Genomic DNA, 23260 nt, shown 5'->3' on the forward strand with positions numbered 1-23260 from the left:
GCCCCAGCAGATCCCGCCGCCAGAGCGGGAAGGAGATCCCTGTGGAGGGATGCTAACTCCCAGGCAGCTGGAGATCCCTGTGGAGGGATGCTAACTCCCAGGCAGCTGGAGATCCCTGTGGAGGGATGCTAACTCCCAGGCAGCTGGAGATCCCTGTGGCAGGATGCTAACTCCCAGGCAGCTGGAGATCCCTGTGGCAGGATGCTAATTCCCAGGCAGCTGGAGCAGCCTGGCCACGCCAGACTCTCTGCCCCATCCAGCGCAGCGCTCTCCCGCGGCACGGGGCTGATTGCCGGAAGAGGGACATCACTTTCCCTTCAATCAGTTTTCCTTCCCGCATGCTTTGCCCATAGTCTGCCGCTTATTTCGAGTATCGTTGAGCCTCATGTGCTCTTTTCTCTGATAAAACACCCTCATTCCAAATACTGCACTTTCCTCATTCAAAGCTTCACTTGTATGTGTGATTATTGCTTTTCCCCATTGCACAGCATAAACAGTCCCAATGGCACCTTGGTTCACTGGACACCTGCACATCTACATGAATTTATAACAAATGGGGGAATAAACTGCATTCCCCAGAAGATTTGAGTTATTTTAGGCATTGCTTGCCTCACACTTCTATACAGCATCACCGTGCATGCCTGGAAATGGGGAAGTCCAGCCAAGGACCAGGTATGAGCTGCACTGCCTGAATGGGGGCTGGCAACACGTGGCTTTGGTCCCAGCAGTGCTAAGTAATATTGGATGAGCTGGGACAGGCTGAGATAGGCATCAGAAAGTAGGTGTTGGTGGTCAGTGCTCACATCAGAGGCACCCCACTGGTGAGGCTGGGACATGTGCTCTTCAACCTATCTGTGATCAATCTGGCACAGCAGTGAAGTAAGAAAATTTCCTGAGAATACACAACTAAAAGAGTATTGTGGAAAAGAACAGCCAGTGGGGAATTGCATATGGCCCTCACAGGGCTGAGGGATTGGGCAATAATGAAGATTAAAGTTTGATTAGATGCTTGCAGGCTAAACAGGTCCTGAATTCACACATGAAATTATGCTTTCTGAACTGCTTCTTTCTGGAGCAGGCAGTTAGGAAGTGACTGACATGGTCATTTCCACCACAAAAACTGGGAAGCACCAAGTGAAACTGTCAGAGACTAATTCAAAAGAAAGAGAAAGGCCTAATTCTTCTTGCAACAAGATGGTCTGTGGAGTCTGTGGCTACTGTCGTTGTGGAAGCAAAAGGTTTGGACAGGTACAAGGAGAGATTAGATAAGCACTTAGAAGAATGATGCACTGAAGATTACTAAAGCATCACGAATCATATCCACTCATTCGTGTCAGGAAATCCCCTGAGCTGAAAATAGTTGGAGGCTGGAAAAGTAATCAGAGCAGTATTATGCAAGTTTGTCTGACTCTTGCTCTTGACTAGGACTCTTACTATGATTTTTGTCAGAGAAAGGATAAGGACACTAGATCACATTGAGAGGCAAGTGCAATTTCCTTCTCCACACTGGGAATCAAACCTATATCTCCCACCCCCAGTCACAAGCCAGATAGGCACATGTCTGCTCATTCCCTGGAAAATGCTGCTTTTTTCCCCTGCAACCCTAAAACATTCCAGAGAATAAATAAGAATAATAAGAATAATCCTCCCTCACTTTGTGTTTGGGAGGGTATGCAGATGGGAAAGGGTAATGCCACATTTCAGTCCAAGAATTGTTCATATATCTTATCAAGTGACTGTTGAATATAAGACAAAGATGTAGTCTCCTATCTCTTAACCTTTTTCTTGGATACTCCAAAGAAAGTAATAGAAAGTAGTATTACAAACAGATCTTTGGGGCTCTCCCCCACCTTCTCCTTCATGTTGGTTTGTTCCCTAACAGGTAGCAAAGCCTTTAAGCATTTTTTTTTTAAATTACTTAATTAAGCAACAAAAACTACTCTTCCAAGCTCAGAATGTGGTAAATTATTAAAATGCTCAGTTTGGGTGTGTTGCTGGGTAAGGACTCCCACACACAGACTGGTTGAAGGTGAGCTTGCTAGACTACCCAGTGACTCACCACCGAACACATCATTAATTATATGTTACAGCATGTCTGACTTCATAGAGTGCTGTAGGTGGTGTGAAATAATCTCTGAATGAGTTCAAGCTTTTTCCAGCTTTTATGAGGTTACAGTGTTTCAGACTCCAACAGACTCAGCTAGGCAGGAAACTGTTGAGGATTTGCTGTAGTAACCTGAGCTGCACTCCAGCACGTCAAGTCTCGACTCACAGCAGTGGCTTTGGAAGATGTGCAAGCTTGGCACTGGCTGGAGCTGTTACCTCTCACCCATCAGGATGCTCTCACTCGCTCACCCACAGCTGGCTCAAAGCAGTGTGTGGGCAGAGCAGAATTTTGCTGCCCAAGGATGAGGGGTGGGGTCTGGGCAGTTCCTGCAAGGGGAAGGGGTAGGATTTGGCAAAGAAAGGATGGAAAGGGATCTGGCAAGCCCCTGCCTCTTTTACTGGCACTAAGGAGTGGGGCAGTGACTGCTGCTTCCAAGAGGATCTCTCCCAACTTCCAAAGCAGACACAGAGACCAGATGTTTTCTGCAAAGACTGTGCCTTCTCCACACTCTGGTAAGTAGACAACAGGACTGTGGGCAGATAGTTTGATGCTGCAGGTAACCACCCATTTAGCCAATCTTGGAGGTGTCCCAGCACCAGCCCACTAAGGTACTCCAGCTTCTCCCTCTGTCAGTCCCTTTTGCAAGCAATGCTGCTGCAGTGATCCCTGAGAGCAGCCCTTGTGTCACACAAAATCAAGGACTCTCTCCACACCCCACACCCACAGGCTTTGAGGTAAATAAATAGAGAAGTCATTGGCTAGCCAAGTCTGACACTTAAAATTCATCTCTTAGCAGGACTGTGCTCACGTGAATGACATTTTAAAGCTACGTAATCCCTGGCAAAACAAGTTAATTCTTTACCTTGAGGTAAGTAACTGTAAATGCAGCATCCTACCAGAGGTATGGCACAGACTGATCTTGCCTTGGAACAAGTAGTGGCAGCCAACACCTCCTTCCTCAAGGTGTGAAAAACCTTGCCACGCTTCATCAAGGGCTCCAGCATCTTTTGTCTAGTAAGGCCTTTTAATGAAATAGGACACATTAGGACTAATTTTGTATGGGAAGCAGTGTTGAAACACTAATACCCAAAAGTCACAAATAAGGCGTTCCAAGGGTCAGGTGGGAGACTTTCCAGCATCCCACTGCAACCTCTCTGGTTGCACAACCGGCCCCTTGAAACCAATCCTTTCTCCAGCAAAGACAGAGCCTGAGGGCTGTGGGGCAGCTGAATTGATTTCATGAAGAGTTTGACCCCAAAAGGAGGCATCTGCGTGAGATGAGTGAGTCACTCCATTTCAATAATGGGCGAAACCATTAACTGAAGGCACACAGTTTGCTTGTTTGGGCAGGCTTCCTATGCTCTAACCAGGAGTGGTCTCACTGCTGCTCTATTTACTGAACTCCTTCAATTAAGTACTTTGTTTCCCTCATCCATAATGACAATGGTTTCTGCATGTTAAATGTATTCAGAAAGGAGGTTGCTCTGGGTTTCGCATTTGCAAATTGGAGTAGCTTTCTCCTCTACACAGTTGGTAGGAAAAACGTTAGCCAAGGAATGGCTAAGAAACTTCTCACTGAGGGAGGTATTCTCAACTACTTTGTTTAGCATAGTAGGAAATTATCTGGGTTAAAAAGCACATTCAACATTTACTAGAGTTGCTTGCACTTTCATTTTGGAGCAATGAATGAAAGCAAACTGAATGCATTTCATACCAGTAATTGCCAGGTCTCCTATTCACCCTGGGTATTTTGGTGGATTCCAGCATTGCCAAAGCCCTGAACAAGAACATCCTTGAACTGCAGAGCTGCTGCAGCAGTTGCATCTCCAGCTCTGCCTCCCACACCTTTGCTCTCGGTTAGAGGAACTCCCCTCAGGGAGAGAAAGCGCTCAGTTCTTTCTTCACACCACAGTTCATCTTGGCCCCACTACAGAGACCACCTACAGGGATGCCAGTTAGCATCAGCTGCATTATGCTGAACTGGTATTTGTGGGAGCACTCAGTGGGAACCACATCTTAGGCAGCCTCACGGGCAGCTCTCCACCCAGCCACCCGCTTACGGCACCGGCTCGCTCCCCCACCACCCAATGGCAGCGAGCTACCTGACAGACTTGGATGGAAAACCGGGAGCAGAGTGTTTACTGTATTTTTAGTTGCATTTAATTGCAAATTAGCAGTTGGAAATAAGCAGGGGTGAGGGAGGTGTGAGCTGCCAGCTGTCTGCAGAGGAGTTGGAAACCTCTGATGCTCCATGGCTGTGGCTGAAGCGCCGGCCCGCTGCACGCTCGGGGCTTGCTGTGGCTGCAATATTTACATTTCAAGCCATCTGGTGGTGCAAGAGCCAGAGGCCACACACTTCTTTGGCAGGACATCCTAGGCAACACCTGTATTTCAGGTGCTGTGAAGGCAGCAAGGGGCCATGTTATTTTTAGTGGCCAGCAGTGCTGATGATTGCAGACTGGTGTTTGTGGTATCCTGGAGGCTTGAAGAAGCTGGCTGCTTTCAGTGCACCAAAAAGGTCCATTTAAACAGATGAACTTATCAATTGGGAAATTATTTACCTTGAGATTTTTGGCTTTTTTCTTTTCAGTGCACAGGGGGAAAAAATTACAATTTCATTTCACATCAGTTTAACTTTCAGCAGGACAAAACCATGGAAACAAGGACTTCAGAGTGCTGCCAAGCCTGTTGGATGTACATCTGCACAGCACCAGGGAAATACTGGGGGGTCCAAAATACACAAATCCCCAGACCTGGGTTTGCTTCAGCCCTTGTAAGACACTTGTAATAAAGTTTTCCTTTCTTGCCTACAGAAACAGACCTAATGCAATGGCAGCTGAAAACCCCCACACTTTAAATCTAACAATTTATCTTCATAATATCCCTCTGGGTAGTGGTGGTGCAAACAGCCTGGAAAACCTAAATGCCCTAGAAGATTCCAGAAAGACCATGGTGGAAAGAAAAAGCCTTAAAAATCAGGTGTCTCACATGCAGAGTACCAAAGTTTTCCTCTCCTCTTTCTTTTCCCTGGATCCCCCAAGAGCCATTTTCTGCCCTAGCCACAACAGTGATGCAATGGGAACCCACAGCTTGCTGGGTCTTGCAGCACCCTGACAACACAACAGCAGCACCTACACATTACAACACCACTTATGAGAGATGCACACACATGTAGAGTTTGAAAATGTGTGACATCCCTATTACTGTTCCAAGAATTCCTCCCCAGGAGCCTTGATGTTGCACACTGGTGTCAGCTGGCCCAGCTCCAGGAGAACCAGGTGCCCAAGGAACAGGCTTCGCCCCGGGGACACATCCTAGAGCCCTGACTCAATTTAAGCATGAATTTGAGTCAGTGGAAACTTGTCTGAGGAAGGACTGAGTAAAAACCACAGGGTGAGAGTAAAGCAAGCAAAGAAGATCCTGAGGAATTAGTAATAAAAGGTGCAATCCCAGCTGCAGCAGGGGCTGTCATGGAAAAGGAGCTGGAATAGATCAACTGCGGGCATCATGGAAAAGATGAAAGTCAGTAAAACTGAAAATTATTTAAGATCAGGCCCAACATCAGCAGTATAGTTGTGTTGGCTGCCAATTCCCATCAAAATGGCATCAAAATCCAGTACAAAGAGCCCAGCCAGAGCACAGGGATAGAGATTAGCAGTAGGAAAGGACCTGAAATTCACTGCTCTTCAGAAAATTATCAGAGAGCAGCAGTTGAGTAAAAAAGGTGGTGAGTTTGGTACCTACATATTTACCCTCAATCCCTGCTTCAGATCAAGTCTAGTAGTGGTCCCTGACAAAGGCCATTTTTTTAAATTAAATGACACATAAATTTTTAAAATTAAAATACAATAAGCACAACTTATTGTATTTACTGACACAGCCAACAAACCCTGTATTTCAACTGCACTAATACTATGATGTCCTAAAAGCAAAACATCATGGAATTTGAAGGCTCTAGGGATGTTCTTTGTGAGTTGCTGTAAGTCTGGTTAATATATACATTTAATTTCTTCCCCAGACTTGCTTCTTGTAAAATCCAAACATAACCAAGAGAGAAGAGAGTACTCAAAGATCAACAAAACACGTGGAAAAATTTATCCCAGAGGGAACATGAAAGCCATCTGCCTGAGACTCCCTCTGTACTCATCCCACAGATGTGAACAGTGAGAGATGGATGCTCTGGTGGCAGAATGAGAGTGGCAAACCCTGGTCCTGTTGGCCTCAAAAGAAACAGCACATCCAGCTGGAGAGAGCTGGTTTTGCTAGGAGCAAATCAGCCCCGAGGCCGGCCAAGACTTTATCAGCTGGAAAGTCCCAGTCGGGAGTGCTAGCTGCAAGGGGCAAAGGGAAAAAAAGCAGCAGGGAAAGATCAGGCAGGACAAGCCTGAACATGTTCAGTTTGCCCTTCCTACGTTACAATTATATCCTCATTCCTCAGAGCAAAAGGCAGTTCAAAGACACAATAAATCCCTTTCTAGCCTTACGCTGCTCAGGAACGTCATGGAAACGGAACTGAAGTGGTTCCCAGAGATAAGGTGACAAAGTAAAATTAAACCCTTCCCTACAGCGACACTTGGGTAAATATCAGCAGAGAAATAGAGGTACCATTCAGACACAGCTAGGACATTCATCTGAGGAAACAGGGCCGACCTTAGAGGTTTCAAACTGATCCATTTAATGTACTGCTCCTCATGCTCTGCAGCTGTTCCCTTCTTTGCATTGCCTCCAAGGCTCATACTAACTTCATTTCATGGGCTGGATCTTATTGTCAGGAAAGGTAATTCCCTTTTGGGGTACATCTTAACAAATGCTTCAGTTTAGGTCCCAAGAAATTTGGGCTAAAGCACTGTAGACCAAGGATGGCTTTGGAGCAGGCAAAGCCTGAGTGACCAGTCAAAGCAGCCACCAAACAGGAGATTTCTCAAAGCTTTTTCTTTCATCCCTTCAGGCCAATGGAGAGGACAAAGAAAAGAGAGAGAGCTGAAAGACAAGGCAGGGAGCACACTCAAGATGGAACTGAGAAGTCTCCAAGGGTTTTCCCACTCTGTGCTGTGTCCCTTGCAAACCAAATGAAGCAAGACCAAAGGCACAAGGCATAATGATGCCACAGGGACCAGTTAAGTGACAAGGGGAAAATAATTGGATCTTCAACTAAAATCATGTGCTAAACGGCCCTAAACAGCAAAACATTACATAGCTGCAAATGTAGACATGGATGGAACAGACAGAAACAAAAGGCTTCCTTCATCTAGTACCAAACCACACAGAAGCTGTCCAGCACTTGTGCTGAAAGATTATGATTAAGTGAAATAACAGTGGCTTTAAAAAATATTTTTTAATCTGCTTAACACCAAGACTTTGATAGAGTATGGAAATCAGCCTGTCCATCATCCCAGCCCTCACTGCTGACATACACTCATGTCACTGTTACAAGTTTCAGGCTCTCAGAGGACAGACACCTTTTTTACCATAACTGGGCTGCATGAGATTTTAATTACCCTATTGAAAAGGCATAAATATTTCAGACTGAGTCATTTCGGGTACACTGGATTTTTTCCTGCCTTTCACAACGTCAGGGAATTTCTTTCCACCCTGCAGCCCTCAGGAAAGGGGCACATGGCTGAAGGAGTCAGCGGTCATGAATAATCAGGGAGGGACTTCTCCAGAACAGGGCACCAATGTGAAGAAGTCTTTCTTCTGGGGCGACATTTGCATGACTGAGGGGTGACATAATAATTCCACAAACAAAAAAGGCTTTATACCCACATGGTGGCTTTTGAAACCTCTCTGCACTGACTGAGTCCTTCCCTTCTGTACAGCAGCATCACATTTTGGGGGCAGGAATTTAAGCCCTGTCTGCGCAGCCATGGCTTTATCTCATTCCTTCTGGCAAACGCAATCCCACAACTCACGTTAGCAATGCCATTTTATGGTGCACAGCATTTCACTAAAGTGCTGAAGGATTTATTTCTGCTCTGGAATGAGGGCATTAAGAGGCAGGCAGAGCCCAGGGTGAGACCTTTTTGGGTAAGAGAAACAACATACAGGTGGAGGCGAGGCCAGTGCCTGGACACCAGCTTGCAGAGATGGAGCAGAAAGAAAAGGCAGAAACAGTATTGCTAGAGAGTGAAAAAGAATCAGCATGCCAAGACCATGCCCCCAACCCCTGCCTACAAAGGGGGAAAAAAAAAAAAAAAAAAAGAAAACAGCCCTAGCCCCGTTAGACATTTGGGAGCTCCTGAAAGAGCTACACTGAAAAGGAGGTGCTGAAGTGCAGCCAGAGGAGCTGCGTGCCAGGGCACATCCTTGTGAAGGCGCTGTGTGTGCCGCCAGGGCACCAAACCAGTGCTGGAAACGCAGCCAGGCTGTAAACACATGGTGCAGATGATCAGACTGAGGCAGAGCTATTGTTTCACTTCCAGCGTGGGCTGTTTGCCAGACGTGGACCTCAGCTGAGAGATAACTGAAACACATTTGGAATTCTGGAGAAAACCCTTTGTTTTGGGGGCAGCTTCTTTTTAAGGAGTGGGCTGAGTAGTGACCTAAGGAGTAAGAATCAGCTAGTTCAGACACCTCCCACCCCAAAAAGCATCTGGGGACTTTCAGAGCGCTGAAGCAGGCGCTGCAGGAAGGATGGATGCTGGACCAAGCCCAGCCTCCCAAGCCTAAGGGGATTCGCTCACGCTGCCGGGAGCGGGGAAGCCGTTTCTCACCAGGATAGGAAGTCGAGTGCTTGGCAACAAGGGAGGCAGCTCTCCCACAACTCTGGTTACGCAAACAGCTGCCTTCTGCTGGGTTTCAACATGCTTCACTGCTCCAAAAATAATTTCCTGCTTGATTTGATAGCATTAGCAGGAGCAGGGAGCGCAGTGTGAGCGGTTGTGCCGCTGCACGCTGGCTGCAGGTCGCCACTGGGCTCCTGCAAAAGCCCCAATTCCTGGTTTTGGCAGTGGGGCCTGATTGCACAGGAGGGAAAGTGAGCAGGGTGATAGCACAAGCCTTCTCTTCCTCTCTGAGGGGGTTTGATGCAAGCCTGGACAAAAGTACCTGTCACCTTTGTCCTTTCAGGCCCCTTTTCCAGAGCTGACATTTCCCAGCCCTTACAGCTTGTAACACTCATGGCCTGGAACCAACACTCGGCAGCCAAGCGGGGATCGATGCCAACATAAAGTTCAATGACAAAGTCGCTGCTTGCTGGGTGATGAGGAGCTGTGCTGCTCCCGAGCAGAGTTGCTGGTGTTCTCCCACAGCAGAAGCAGCATGAAGCTGCTATCATGCCTTCTTGCATTCCCCAGTGGATGACTTTGTGACTGCTTTGAGGTTGTTGGAGTCTAGGCCAGCACTTTGGGAGCAGCAGCGCTTGCCATTCCTAGCTGGACTGGAATTTGGATATCAAATTTTGCCCTAAGGTGCATCTGGTTTCCTGTTCCCTATTCCCAGCCCATAGATCTGCATGCCCCTTCCCCAGGGCCTGCCTTGGGGGGACTCCTCCAGAGCCCTTCATCAGATCTGGAAACCTGGAGCAGTGCAGAGAGTTAGAGATTCCAAGGGCCAGCTCCTCAGCACGGCACTCCTGGCCTGTGCCACACCAGCAGCACAGCACACCAACCTTCCAGCTCATGGCCTTGCACAGGGCTCAGCTGGTACCTTCCAGCTGAAGTGCAAGTCATGTTCAGCAAAGAGATGAAGCAGCAAAGTAAAACTCAATGTCACTCATTAAAACAGCAGCTGCAGGCTCCAGGGGTGGAGACTGCAACCACAAAAATCAGCGTATTTTAAGGTAATCCTTTGATACTTTGAAAGCAAAATTGTGCAATGGCACATGTTTATGCTTATACCTTTTAAACCCAAAGAGATCATGAGGGACGATTCCATCTGCCCTGCACCACACACCAATCTTACCAACCTTGTCTTCCAGAGTCATTCTTTGAGCCACAATTCTTTATGAAAGATGTCCCTTGGCCATGACTAGAAAAGTAAAACAGGTGATGAACACACCACTGCTTTTGGGGAGCTTTGACAGAAGCTAACCTTGGAAGGTTAAAGCCATCAAAAGAGAGGAAGGGTCCCCTCAGCCATCCTGCACAGGACATAACTGCAGCATGACACCCCAGCTTTCACACACAAGACAACATTTGCATGTGAGCTGGCCCAAATGCCAGGTGGGGCCTCTCCTGTCACTGCCACAATAAAAGGGAATAACCCTGCAAAGAAGGTGACTCCTCAGCTGCTGGAGGACCTGAGCTGGGCAGCAGGACAGGACTGGTGGGAAGAGTGTACAGGCTGGTTTCTGTGCTCAACTGACCCATGTCTGCAGCAGCTGCTGCTCCCACAGCCCCAGGGAGTGCAGATAAGCAGCAGTTCAGCTTTTCCAGACATAGCACAATCCCTGTTTACAGCCTCTGGGCTTGTCTTTTCAAAAGAAGGAGCTAGGTGTCTATTCTTGCAGGAAACCAGGTGTGTAAACAGTTCAATTAATATACCCAGCAAACCGTGCTCTAGCACAGCAAAGAGGGCTAGTGGAGACAAGCCAAGAGCACAGGAGCCAAGGAAGGAAAATACTTTTAAAGAATACGCCTAATTAGAGATGGGCCTGGGCCAAAAGTTCATATTTGAACACCTGGAATAGCCCAGGGGAGTAGAACGGTAAGCTGAACCCAGATCCACATTTTGTAATTCTCTCCTCTCCCAAATAAAGTAAAAACCCAGCCCCAAACCCAACCCACAGTTGGAGCTATGGGCTTCCAAAAGCCAAAGTCTGGAGATTTGACTTTCTGCTTTCAGCCTGGTTTTGGCCAAGTCCTTGTGCTCAGCTGCTGGTGCCCTCTGTTCCTCTCACCCCACACCACCCACTCCCTGCTGTGGGCCCACCGTGCTCCCGTCAAGAGATGGCTCTTGTTCCCTGGCATTCCCATCTACTCCAGCAGCCACGGCATCCTCAGCACTGCCAGCAAGCCCAGCTTCTCTCTGCACTCCCTTCTCCCTGCCCTACAGGAACAGCTCCTGGTCAAAGCAAGAAGCCTGCCCTAACTCAAAGCCCAGTGGCTCCAACTCATGCCTGTGAGAAAAATATTGGCAGCAACCCCCAGTTTTGTGCCGAATCCCCAAGTTTAGGGCTTGTTTTGAAGGGTACAACCACAATGCCAGGGAAAGCCCCCCCTCCCCATGCCCTTGATGAACGCTTGCAGAAGAAGCAGACTCCCTTTTCTCCCCTGCAGCTCAGTTTTCCGGAACAGACAACTAAACTTCTCCCACACCTTATCAACTCTTTTGTCAGTAGATTTTCTTTCTAGCAGAATCACATTTGACAAAGGAAGGTCAGTCTGATCCCCATAAAATCACCCTGTCACAGGCACGTCACGCATTTCAGACAGCTTGCAAGGCTGACTAAACATTTACTTTTGGATGGCTCACTTCCAAAGTCCAGAAATAGATCCCAGTTCCCAGTAAAAGAGTGCCTGAGTGTGCCATCAGATGGCTTCACCGCCCTGTCAGAGCGTGCCTTTTGCATTCCTGCGCTTTCCCCCTCCCTGGGTGCCACCACTGAGCTCCCTGCACATCCCCCGGGAGAGGTGAGGCCTTATCTCCCAGCTGGATTATTCCTGGTAGGTATTTGTCACTCCTTTTTCCATCATCTGACCTTGGGTCCTGTTAGGCTGAGGTAAGTGACTAATGCACAGGGCTCTGGATTGCTTTCCCAGTGGGCACCCAGCCTCTCACCAGCATAGCTGGAGAAGAACAAATAGCATTTGCTCACACTGGATGCTACAGTATTCAAGGAAGAGTTTGTGTTCTGAAAAACCTTTAAACAATTCAGCTCCACTGCTATTCAGAGAAGTTTTGCACCTTGGATGTACTCTTGTACCTATTGCAACCTTCATCTCCAAGAAATGAAAAAAAAAATTAAAAAATACTAATCTGACTTTATACACAAGTACAGGGGAAAAAATTATATAATCCTTCAAGGGCCAAGAGCCTCTGTCTGCAAAGTGCTTGCCACACAGCACCCAGGCAAAATCAAAATGATGCAACTTTTGTTAGGGTGTGCAGATTACAATCAGGCAATTACACATCCCAGACCGTGTAATCACATGCAATGGGAACACACGTGGGCGTAGTGCGAGGTGTGAGCCTGGTGTCACCAACCACAGGCTCCTCCAGTTACCCAAGAGGAGTCATTCAACAAATGCTTTAAAAATGTCTTTTCTAAACATCACTAGATTCAGAAGAAGGCCTCTTTCTGTCATGAGAAGGAATTCCTGAAAGACTGGGAAACCATCAGGACTGCACTGGAAAACGTCAGCCGGAAGAATTGATCCATCATCTGTCTCATATCCAACTGTGTCCGGACAGCTGGAAAGGGAAGGGGGGAAAAACCCCATCACACACAAGACAGAATCTGTTATACAGCTTTAGATCAGAAAAGAGCCTCTCCAAGCTTCTGTAGGAAGTGAGTTTAAACATCTGATGCATGAACATCCTCAGCTTTAATAACCATTAGTGTCTTTCAGCTCCCCTTTTTTAAAAGTCTCAGAACAGCATTTAAGACTCTGGCCTCCTGTAAGCATTGCTCAGATGCTCCCCAGATGGCTTTTCCAAGGGGATTTCTAATTATTCAGGGTCTTTTAAAGAAATATCCTGCAGGAATCTTTTAGGTTTCTGGGGCTTTCCTTCCTTCCTCTACAAATTTCTTTACCCGGAGCTTGATTTAAAACCAAACTCAAAGGAAGCACAATGACTTCAGTATGTCTCAGATCACATACCCTGGGGTAAAAGGGAATTGAACCAAATCCCATAAAAATGGTGCAGATTTCAAAGGGATTCACAGTGAAGTTTTGTAAAGATGTAATTAGACCAAAAGTTTTAGCTGAGAACATAATGGGATAAAGGAACATTTAGTGAGACTGAGAAAGTTAATACTGCATATAGACCACAATGGATTGGATATGCAATCCCCTCTCCTCAAAGGAAAATAAATTAAAATTGAAGCAACAGCTACGGTAATAGCAGCTAAACAAGGAAACCTCTGATTCTTAAAAACTCTCACAGCTTCCAGATCCTGAACTACCTTAAATGGATTGGGTGTCCAAAAGTGCTGAATTCCTATCTGCTGAAAATCCACTTTAGACATTGCCAAGTGGGAGATGAAGAAAATCACAGTAATTTCTGGAAAGGCTGGCAACTGCTTCTGCATAAGAGGGCAGCTGGAGAGCGGAGCCAAACCTCTTACATGATGATAGAGCGAAGCAAATAATTTCAATGAACATGTAAGGCTTTTGTCTCTCCCAGGCCATCCAAGCCATCTCCCAAGCAATAGCTAATTACAGGACATGATACTCTTCCAAATCTGCTGCTGCATATCCCCCCCAAGTGGGATACAACCCCACAAGATGTTGTTTTGCCACCTGCAGATGCTGACTGGGCAAACTGGGAGTGTTTCAGCGTGTCCTGTGGCACAGGCACACTGCTGGCTCAACACACAGGGCTAAGCCCTGTGCACTAAAGGACCATCACCATGGTGCCTGGCCCCTCAGACCCCACCATGAGCATTTCCCTCCTCTTGGACCAGCATCTTTGTTTGCCAGCAGTGCTTTTGGTGATTTCCTGCACTGCTTGGCACAGCACAGGGCTCAGCCCAAGCAGTAGCTTGTAATCTGAATGCTGCAGAGAACACCTGATAGAATCACAGAATGACTTGGGCTGGCAGAGGCCTTAAGGATCACCCATCTCCAAATCCTTGCCATGGGCAGGGGTACATCCTACTAGGTCAGGTTGCTCAGAGCTCCATCCAGCCTGGCCTTGAACACCTCCAGGTGTGGAGCACCCACAACGCCTGTGCCGGTGTCTCACCACTCCCACAGTAAAGAGTTTATTTCTAATATCTAGCCTAAGCCTGCCCTCTTTGAATTTAAAGCCATTACCTCTTGTCCTCTCACTACACGCCTTAGTGAAAAGCCCCCCTCCATCTTTCTTACAGAGCCCCTTTATGTACTGGAAGGTGCTTTAAGGCCTCCCCAGAGTCTCCTCCAGGCTGAAAACCACCAACTCTCTCAGCTGTCTTCAGAGGAGAGGTGCTACAGGCCTTGTGGCCTTCCTCTGGACTCCTCCAATAGGTCAACTTCCTTCTTATGCTTGGGCCTCCAGAGCTGGATGCAGCTCTCCAGGTGGTCTTGAGAGTGGAGCAGAGGGGCAGAATCCTCTCCCTCAGCCTGCTCACCACCCTGCTCTGGATGCAGCCCAGGACACAGTGGGCCTTTTGGGCTGCAAGTGCACATTGCTGGGTCGTGTTGAGCTTTGCCTTCCAGAGCAGAAGGCTCTTTCTCCCAGTTCCTGCTCTTGCTTTCTTGGCTCTCCCTTGGGCAGTGTGGCTGGGGCACTTGCCAGTGAAGACCAAGGCAAAAACATCATCCACACCTCAGCCTCCTCCATATTCCAGGTAACCAGGTCTCCTATTTCCTTCTGGAGAGGGCCTGTATTTTCCACCATCATCCTCTTATCAACCACGTGCCTACAGAAGCTTTTCTTGTTGCTCTTGATGTCATTGGTCAGATTTAATTCTGTCAGGGCTTTTGTTTTCCTAACCTGATCCCTGGCTACTTAGAGGATCTTTCCATATTCCTCCCAGGCTAACTGTCCTTGCTTCCACCCTCGGCAGGCTCCCCTCAGACATCCTCTGTTGGAGATTTTCTAGGAGTTGCTTCTTCATCCATGCATTTTTGCCTGACATCTTTGCTGGGATACATCTCTCCCAGTCTTGGAGGAGGTGATCCTTGAATACCAACCAGCTTGCTCAGACCCCTCTTCCCTCCAGGGCTTTATCCCATGGCACTTTATCAAGAAGATCCCTGAGGTGGCTGAAGTCTGTTCTCCTGAAGGCCAGGGCAGGAAGGTTGCTCTGCTGCCTCCTTGCTGCACTGAGGTTCTCAAACTCCAGCATTCCATGGTCACTGCAGCCAAGGCTGTGACTGAGCTTCACCTTCCCCATCAGCCTTTCCCATGCCGAGAACAAGGTCCAGGATAACACCTCTCCTCACTGGCTCCTGTAGGACTTGGAGCAGGAAGTTCTCTCCCCTCCTGCATTGCTTATGACCAGTTTTGTTGTCCCTCCCAGGACCAGAGCTTCTGAACACCAGACCATTCCTATCTGAACAGAGGATTCCATTTGCTCTGTAACCCTGGTTGGATGGCCTACAGCAGACCCAGACTGTCACGTCTCTTGTCCTGTCCTCCCTTTACTCCTGACCCATAAATCCTTGGTCCTGGTTTCATCCAGAGCTCCATGCAGTGGCTCCATGCACTCCAGCTGCTCACTGACAGGACTCTGAGGAGCACCAAGAAGTCTCTGATGCTGGAAATACCTTCTCGCTTGGCAGCACTACCCCATGGTTTGTGAAGGAGACAAGCCCCAGTGGTGCCAGGGGTAGCCTGGAAGTGGCCATTCAGAAACTCCTTTGCCCTCTGGCCATGTCCCCTGCCCAGATGCTCCACACACCTTTGGCTCTGCTGGTGTGGCTGTGAGCAGGGTTTCACAAGGAGACCGCCAGCCAACAAAGCCTGGGTGGGGCCATGGAAGCTGCTGTGGTTCACGAGAAGGTCACACCCGTTCCTTTTCATTCTAAACACCCCATTCAAGCAGTCTGGCCTTCAGCCTGGCACACAAGTGAACTGGCACCTTGTGACAATGGGGTGTTGCATCTCTCCCGCCAGCCAGCAGCAAGAAAAGCACCAGGATTGGCTTAAAAGCCAAGACCAAAGCCTTGCTAAAGGGCTGCTCTTCTGCCCATCCTTTACAGCAGGCACATTTCAGGCAGGAGAAATACAGGAAAGCAGCAGCAGTGGGTGTGCTGTCCCTTCTTTCCCTGTGGCAAATGCAAGTCTATTTTGGAAACACTCCTTCCTCCCAGCCCAAGCCCCTTGGTGCCCTAATCTTACTGCCCCTGGTGACACAATACATCTAACATCTAAGTCTGTCTCCTGCAGAGCTTCACTCCTCGAGTCCCGAACTCCAGGAGCCTTAACTCCTCCCAGCCCACCCTTCACATGCCACATCCGCACATTTCCGTTCATCCTGACCTTCCCTCCCTCCCTTGTCTGATAGTCCTTCCCACACAAGCACCACATCCTTCCTGCCCTGGCCTCACCACAAAGCTGGGCTTGTTCACTGCAGCAGATCAGAATGAAACATAAGCATGACCCTCTGAATCAAAAGGATTAGGAGAAGTAAAGGAGAGGGCTGGCCGCTTGAATATGCACAAACACAAAGGGAGGAAGGTAGGGCCACCTCAGGTTGCCCTAGAGGTCCCTCTGCTAGGTCTTGCTGGGCTCAGCCTCTGGAACTCTTCCATGACAAAAAAAAAAACCTAACCTGGCATTGACTCTTTACAAACAACTAAGAAAGAAAGGGGGTGGGGGGAAAGGGAAAAAAAAAAGAGAGAGAAACAAGCCCCCCAGAACTGGATGGTAATTTGGCTCATAAAGACTCTGCCTGCCCAGGGCACCAGGGAATGAAAAAGAGAATACATCCAGGAAAAGCAGGATGTATTCCCTCAAGGTAGTAGATATTTGCATGAGCATACCTCGTGACAGAGAAAGTCTGCATCCCAAAGGCTGTATGATCTAAATAGCAATATTGTAAAAGTATTGGATGAGGGAAGGAAACACTATCTCATTGCCCTGTGTAATGCATGAGAAACAGCAATGCAGAGGGATGGGATAACTTACTCGCATCACGGGAAAATCACAGCAGAGCCAAGCCCCAAATCCCAATTCAGGGATTAACCACAAGCTATTCTGTATTTTCTATTTTCTCTTAACAAAGAAAACAGTATTTTCCTGGATTTCAATCCCCAGTGATACTGCTGGATTTGCTGCCCAGTCATGAAATAGTCCAGGAGTGGGAAGAGCAGATGAAGCTCTAGTGAGTCATGAGCAGACACTGCCTCATTGTGCATCCTGGGCTGTGAGGGTCATGTTCAGCCCTCCAACTCGACTTCTGCTAGCAAGGCCAGACCTAAAATACTTTGTGCCTTTTAATAAAATTCCCATTTTGGTTTCATTGTGGGTTTCTTGCCTCCACTTTTTACTTATTCCTTGGGGCTGTTAAGCCAGGCTTAACAAGAAAAATCAGCCACCCCCTCTGCGCAGCCTAGAAGGGGTGCAGTTAACAACAGAGCAGGCAGGGCTCTGCACTGCACAGGCACCCAGGGCTTTCAAAGCATCAGGAGAGGGGAGCAGTGTTCAAACATCCATAATTGTTCAGCAGAGCTGACTCCACAAACACACAGGCTTTTGATTGCCATCTGGCCACCACGCACAAACCAGGGTTTCGCCCGCCCGCCGCCCCCTCACTTTCTGACTCCAGGCATGGGGTGCCAGGCAGGGCAGCCTCCCCCAGTGCACAGGCATGATGAGAGCTGGAAAAGGCAGCAGGGAAATTTCCTTAGCTCCCCTGGAGATTTCCTTCTCCCTCTGCCTTTTATTTTCTATCTGCCTGTTTGTTTGGATAACTGCTGTCAGCCCATGGAGGGAAACCAGGCAAATCCTGCCTGGAGTCCCTCTTCCCATGGCTCTGGTGCAAGTCAATTTCAAGCAGCCTCCAAACCTCAGCTCTCTGTAAGCAGCACAAGCCAGCCATAGGAGAAAGCTCTGGATACTTGTTTTGTTTGGTTTTTTTTCTAAAATGCATTTTCACCATGGTTACTTTAGGAAAATGAAGCAGCTGACCTCTAAAGGTAGAGATGCCCAGGAGGTAGGAGGGTGCTATGGAAAAGGGGCAGGTGACCATCCCCTGTGAGCTGGCACAGCCTCACTCACAGCCCTCCCAACATAATCCCTGCAGAAGGCTAAGTGGGAATGAGGGTTTTGAAAGGAAATGGAGAGCACACCTGATAAGGCTGAGGAAGGGGCTGCCAACAGCCCCCCATTAGCTCAACCCAAGCCCAGCCCTCCTTGAGGGCACCCACAGGGCACAGGCTCACGCTCCCAGGAGCGGCTGGCTCCTTCCTAAACCCCACTCTTCCTCCCTTGAGAAAGGGCCCCACCTACGGGTGAAGGACCGAGGAGGAGCTCCTGGCTCCATCATCTCACCTCCCTCCACTGGAGCTCGGGCCAGGGGCTGTAGGGAGAGCAGAGAAGAGCCAGGTTTGCTGAAGATGGGCCAAGGGGGAACAGGGGCACTTCTGCAGTGACAGCACCATCTTCCACAGGGTACATAGCAGAAAGCCAGGGGACCCAAACTTAAAAATTGGTGGCCTAGATGTGGGAGGCAGGTTAGAGGTTTGCAGGAAGAAAGAGCTTGGGGAGAGCTCAATGCAGACCTAGATGTTGTACGAATGCAGCACAGACAGAAAACTACTGAGAACCTGCATTTGGTGGTTTTTGGTAAGTTCACAACCCAGCATCAAACCCCAGGGCCTTGACCACAGATAGAGTGTGCTGATGGCCAGAAATGTGTCCTGGGACTTGGGGTTGCAAGCAAGAAAAAGCTTAGGAAGCAGGCTGTTCGCTGAGTTGCTTCAGGTCTGCTTCATGAGGAGGTAAAGGATGCTGTAGAACCACCTGTGCCTCTCTGTCAACCACAGAGTCTGAACAGCAGATTTAGGTGTAGCTGTCTCCCCTGCAGATGTCTAAGATTAGATGAACTCCACCCAAAGTGCACTGAGGCATTTCTTAGGTTCAAGAATAGGTTAAACAGCTTATCAGAACTAGGAAATTCTGGTGCTGGGAATAGAGGGCAGAAGTGCCCTAAACCTGACTTCTGAACCAACAAGTAGTTGAAGGATAGTATCCATGATCCTCTATCACAGAATTTACAGAAAAACTTCGGGGCAACATCTTCCAAATTGAGACAGCTGCCATGCAGAGTAAGTGATAAGAAAAACCCCTTAAATTCTGTTTTGTTTTTTCAGAGAAGGCCACAGCTGAGGGCATCTGCCCCTTTCCCAAGCCATCAGCTCCTTGACAAACAGCCCATTTCCTCTTCTGTCCCCATTCCTGCCAGGGCACCACAGAGCTCAACCAGCAGCGACAGACCACGTTGCAGATTATGGATGACTTGCCTGCTGGCAAGCAGACTCCACCTCCCTTTCTCCCAAGTGCCTTGACACAAAGGACAAAGCAATGCCTGTACAAGCGTCACCAGTCCTTGCTGCTTGGCTGAGCAGCATCATCCCAGGCAGAGAAACATCAGAGGTTTTGCTGGAAGGGAGCAGGAGCAGCTCCCAGAAGCAGAATGCCCTGCTTTGTCCCGAAATGGAGCACAACCCTTTCACCCTTTGCCGTGCTCCCACCCGCCTTCCCAGCTCCCAACCTTCAGTCCTTTCAACACCCACAGTTTTTCCACTCTGTCATGAAGCCATGAGAAATTCCCTGCCAGAGGACTTTGTTCAAACTCTTAAAAAAAAAAAAATTGCAATTTCCTACTCCAGGCAAACAAGCTCCTTCTTTTCCCCATGAGGAAGAAGGATAATAGCAGAGCCTGGGGGGAAAAAATCCCAACAAACTATCCCCAAAGCCTGCTGTAATCAAAAGAATAATTGCTCCAGGAGATTTAAGTCTACAGCTGAGTCACTAAAATGAAGAAACTTCTCCATGTCCATAGAAAGCAAACAATTCTTGGGTGATGCAGCAGAGATTCTCTACAGCCTTGTTAGAAGGAAAGAAAAAAAGCAGCCAAATGTAATTAATCATAGTCCCAGAAGAAAGGATGAAATCTCTGTAATTAACTACCTAGACTCATCTTTCCACTTTTGGAAACTAATCCAGCTGCCTACTTTCACCTTTCACCCACAGGGCTGCCACAAAAGTCTGTTGCAAACACCGAATCACCTTCTTTTAGGGGTGCACTCACCTGCAGCAAGTGGCCCCAGAACAGATTTGCAGAAGGTGTTCAGGGAGGGAGAACCTCTGCAGAGTGCAAACAGAACTGCTTTTCTTAGTCCCCTTCGTGGATGAACTGTCAGGGAGTTTGCACTCCCCAAGAACCTGTGTAGCCCTCAGCTGAACTACAGGAGTTATTTTCAAGCTGAAGGTATTTTATATCCACAATCCTGACCCAACCGATCAATCACCAGAAAAAGCCAATAAAAAAACCAACCAAACAAACAAAAACATATAAACAGGAAAACACTTTCCAAATGGTTAAATGGTTACAACTGCTTGTGTTAATAAATTGGTTTATACTTCATCCTCAGGTGGTGAAGTTTGCCTGAGCAGCAAAGTTTTGGAAAACATGGTGGGGAATGTAGCACTTCAAAGAGAAGAAGAGGATGGGCTGGAGCTGGAGGTTACAGTTTAACAGCAGAGGTCAGGATCTGACATCCAAAAAATCCTATGCAAATCAGAACAAGACATTCGACTTCCTCGGGGCTCCCTTAATAAATAAGGGTTGACAAATATTATTCCAACAATGAAAACAATAACAGGCCAGTTCTTTAGGTCAAATACATCAATGGTAAATACAATACAGAAGAATAATGCTGAAATGACATCAGCTGAGGAAATGAGAGTGATTTCTACTCCCTCTCTTGTATACAAAGCACTGCTGACATATGAATAATGCTGTCAAAAACACAGGGGGAATGCTGGCCAGCTTTGTGGTGAGGGAAAGCAAAGAACACAGAGTGGACAGAAATCTCCAGCTTTGCTCTTCCATGACACAGCAGAAATGCTCCTTTTCAATGGAAGGTGATTGGGTCATCCTTCTGGGAAAAAAAAATGGGAGTGATTACACAGCTCCAAGTACAGCTGGTGCCTTCCTGTACAAATGTGGGAAAGAGGGAGGGAGGATTAGCAGCCAGGCTGTGGGACACGGCAGCAAGGCCGAGGAGCCTCGGGCATGTCCCTAGGGCAGCACTCGCTCCTTTCCCCGGCCGGGGCGGCAGGCACAGCCGGAGGGGATGGCGATGCTCGGGGGCTGCTCGTGGCACAGAAATTCCTGCTCTCCACCGGTACCAAAACACCTAAAGCCCGGTGGGCTGTTCCTCTAATCTTTGCACTGAAATCCGGCAGAGGAGCTAAGCACGGTGGGGTTTGGCTGCAGCAAACCTTGCTACCAAACCCCCAGAGCGGCTTCCTAAGGCTGAAGCTGCTGTTTAACCCATCCTATCAACCCTCTGTGCGCATCAGGGAGCTCAGGAGGGCGCTGCCAGCACGGCAGAGCTCGTCCCGTGCTAACAGAAATCCCTATCGTCCTTGCCGGAGGATGCACAGATCCTCAGGGAGAAGAGCAGGTGCTGCGGGCAGGCAGGCTGCTTTCCCCAGCAGGGCAGCCCCAAAGGCCGGGCAGGAGCAGCGGGCTGAAGCTGCCCTCCGCAGGACGCAGGGGAAACAAGCCCTGCTCGGGAAAGCCAAGCGCCAGCTCCTTCTCCACGGGCAGCGCTCTTACTCTCCCGTAATCACGGACAAGGCTCGCTTTTCTCAGCGTTGTGCTGCCGACACAAAGTTCAAGGTCCAGAAGCTTTCAAAGTGAGCGAGGAGTCTGGAAGCACCAAGCCCTAACATGCAGTTAGGCTGCCTTCCAGTCAATGTCCCTGACTAAATGAGACAGGAGATTCCCTCCCCCTGCCTCTTCTCTAAAACCTGTGACTGATGCACACCCTGGAAAGTGAAACCCCATAAAGTTTTGCTGGATGGCAATGCTGCTTCTGTGTTGATGTTTAAATATGGGCATATAACCAAAGCTGAGAACTGAGGTGACCTTTGCTTTCAGTTAACACATAAAGGTCTACAATCACTGTATTTGGTTAAAAATAATACTTATTAAAACCAGCACTCAGCCAGCAACATTAAATACCTTTAAATGCTGATCAGTTAACATAATGTATGTCTCCAATTTTAATTTTATGTAACCATGTAATAACTACAAAATGAATCCTCCTGATCAGTTTTGTGTCATTTGGCCAACACTGCCAAGGTGCAGCAGCCAACAGGATTTAGGGCTGCTCCCGAAGGTTACAGCGTTCTCCTCAGCCTGTGAAAGGATTTCACACACTAAACTGCATCACTGCAGTGCCTGAATGCACAGTGGGATTCAGAGAGCAGCACAGGACACTCCACATCAAAATCCACTCGGCCCTGTGCAAAACACCCAGGAGATGCATGGCCATACACAGTCCACAGAGCTTATGGCACTAGGACAAGGATGGGAGTGATTTTTACTCTCTATCCTATGCTGTAGAGTTATTTTAACCTGAATTTGCAGAAGCATCCATAGTAAAGAGAAGCAGAGCAAAACAAAAACCTGAATGTCCACCAGGGATTTTCTCCCCCACCAGAGCAATGCTGGGGAATCCTCCAAGGAGATTACAGCCACATGCACTTCCCTGCCTGCAAAATTCTCTGACACACCATACCTTTTGAGCTTTTGTCTCCTACTGCAAAATGTAAGAGAAGGTGGCAGCCTGCTCTAATGTGCCAGGCTGTGGAGAGTCAACATGGAATTGTCAGGTGCCTGCTTCATCTTGCTGTGACTCTATTCCCCCACTGTCCCAAGCTTGCCTTCCCCTTTTCCATAGTCTTGCCCTATATTGAGCATCCCCCACCATTTTCTCCACAAGTTTCACAAGTTGCTCCTGATTCCCATTTCTCAGTTGTACAGTGTCATTTCTTAAAAGCTCTTTCAGCAAGCTCAGCTCCAAAGACAAGACAATCAGGAGAAAGACAAAATCCACTTCTCAATCTAATTTGTTTTTAAATACATTTAAATAGGCAGAAGGTGAGATTTTCAACAAGATCTCCTTGAAAACAGCGTGAGTATTCTTTGTAGCAGCACAGAAAGCAAAATGTTGAGTTCTGGTATGGTCCTCTACTGCCCCCAGGAGTAAGACAGCATCAAAAGCTCTCGGGCAGCAAAATATCCCTGAGCAGCTCCCTCAATGATTGCAAGAAAATCAGTACCAAACAAGTGGGCCACTCACCCGAATTTGGTGGAGAGAACACCTCCCACGGCAGAGCCAGCAATGATGCCCACTCCAAAGCAAAAGCCCAGCTTCCCCAAAGCACCAGCACGTTGGGAAGGAGTGGTCACATCTGTGATCACCTTCTGAGCACCTGCAGGGGGGAAAAAGAGCCCTTAAAAGAACCTTGCCACAGGGTTTGAGCAGATGCCCCAGCAGTTCTTGTGGTTTTATTGCTAAGCCATTAGGAACTTTTTGG

General features: G+C 48.1%; 2 protein-coding genes and 1 long non-coding RNA gene across 3 annotated transcripts in view; 1 reads left to right on the forward strand and 2 right to left on the reverse strand.

The window, feature by feature from the left end:
* CD81 (CD81 molecule) overlaps positions 1-23260 on the reverse strand; it is a 548624-nt gene that overhangs the window by 33303 nt on the left and 492061 nt on the right. The window lies entirely within an intron of this gene.
* Positions 1-23260, reverse strand: part of SLC22A18 (solute carrier family 22 member 18) — a 59900-nt gene that overhangs the window by 31731 nt on the left and 4909 nt on the right. The window contains exon 4 of the mRNA XM_009102202.4: positions 23023-23155. Within this exon, the coding sequence (XP_009100450.1) occupies positions 23023-23155 (133 nt within the window). The remainder of the gene's footprint in view (positions 1-23022; positions 23156-23260) is intronic.
* On the forward strand, positions 2284-4852 carry LOC127059715 (uncharacterized). Its single transcript, XR_007777799.1, has 3 exons — positions 2284-2619; positions 2901-2975; positions 4749-4852. It is a non-coding gene; the product is annotated as an uncharacterized LOC127059715 (long non-coding RNA).

Source organism: Serinus canaria, chromosome 5 (assembly GCF_022539315.1).
Source record: "Serinus canaria isolate serCan28SL12 chromosome 5, serCan2020, whole genome shotgun sequence".
NCBI lineage: Eukaryota > Metazoa > Chordata > Aves > Passeriformes > Fringillidae > Serinus > Serinus canaria.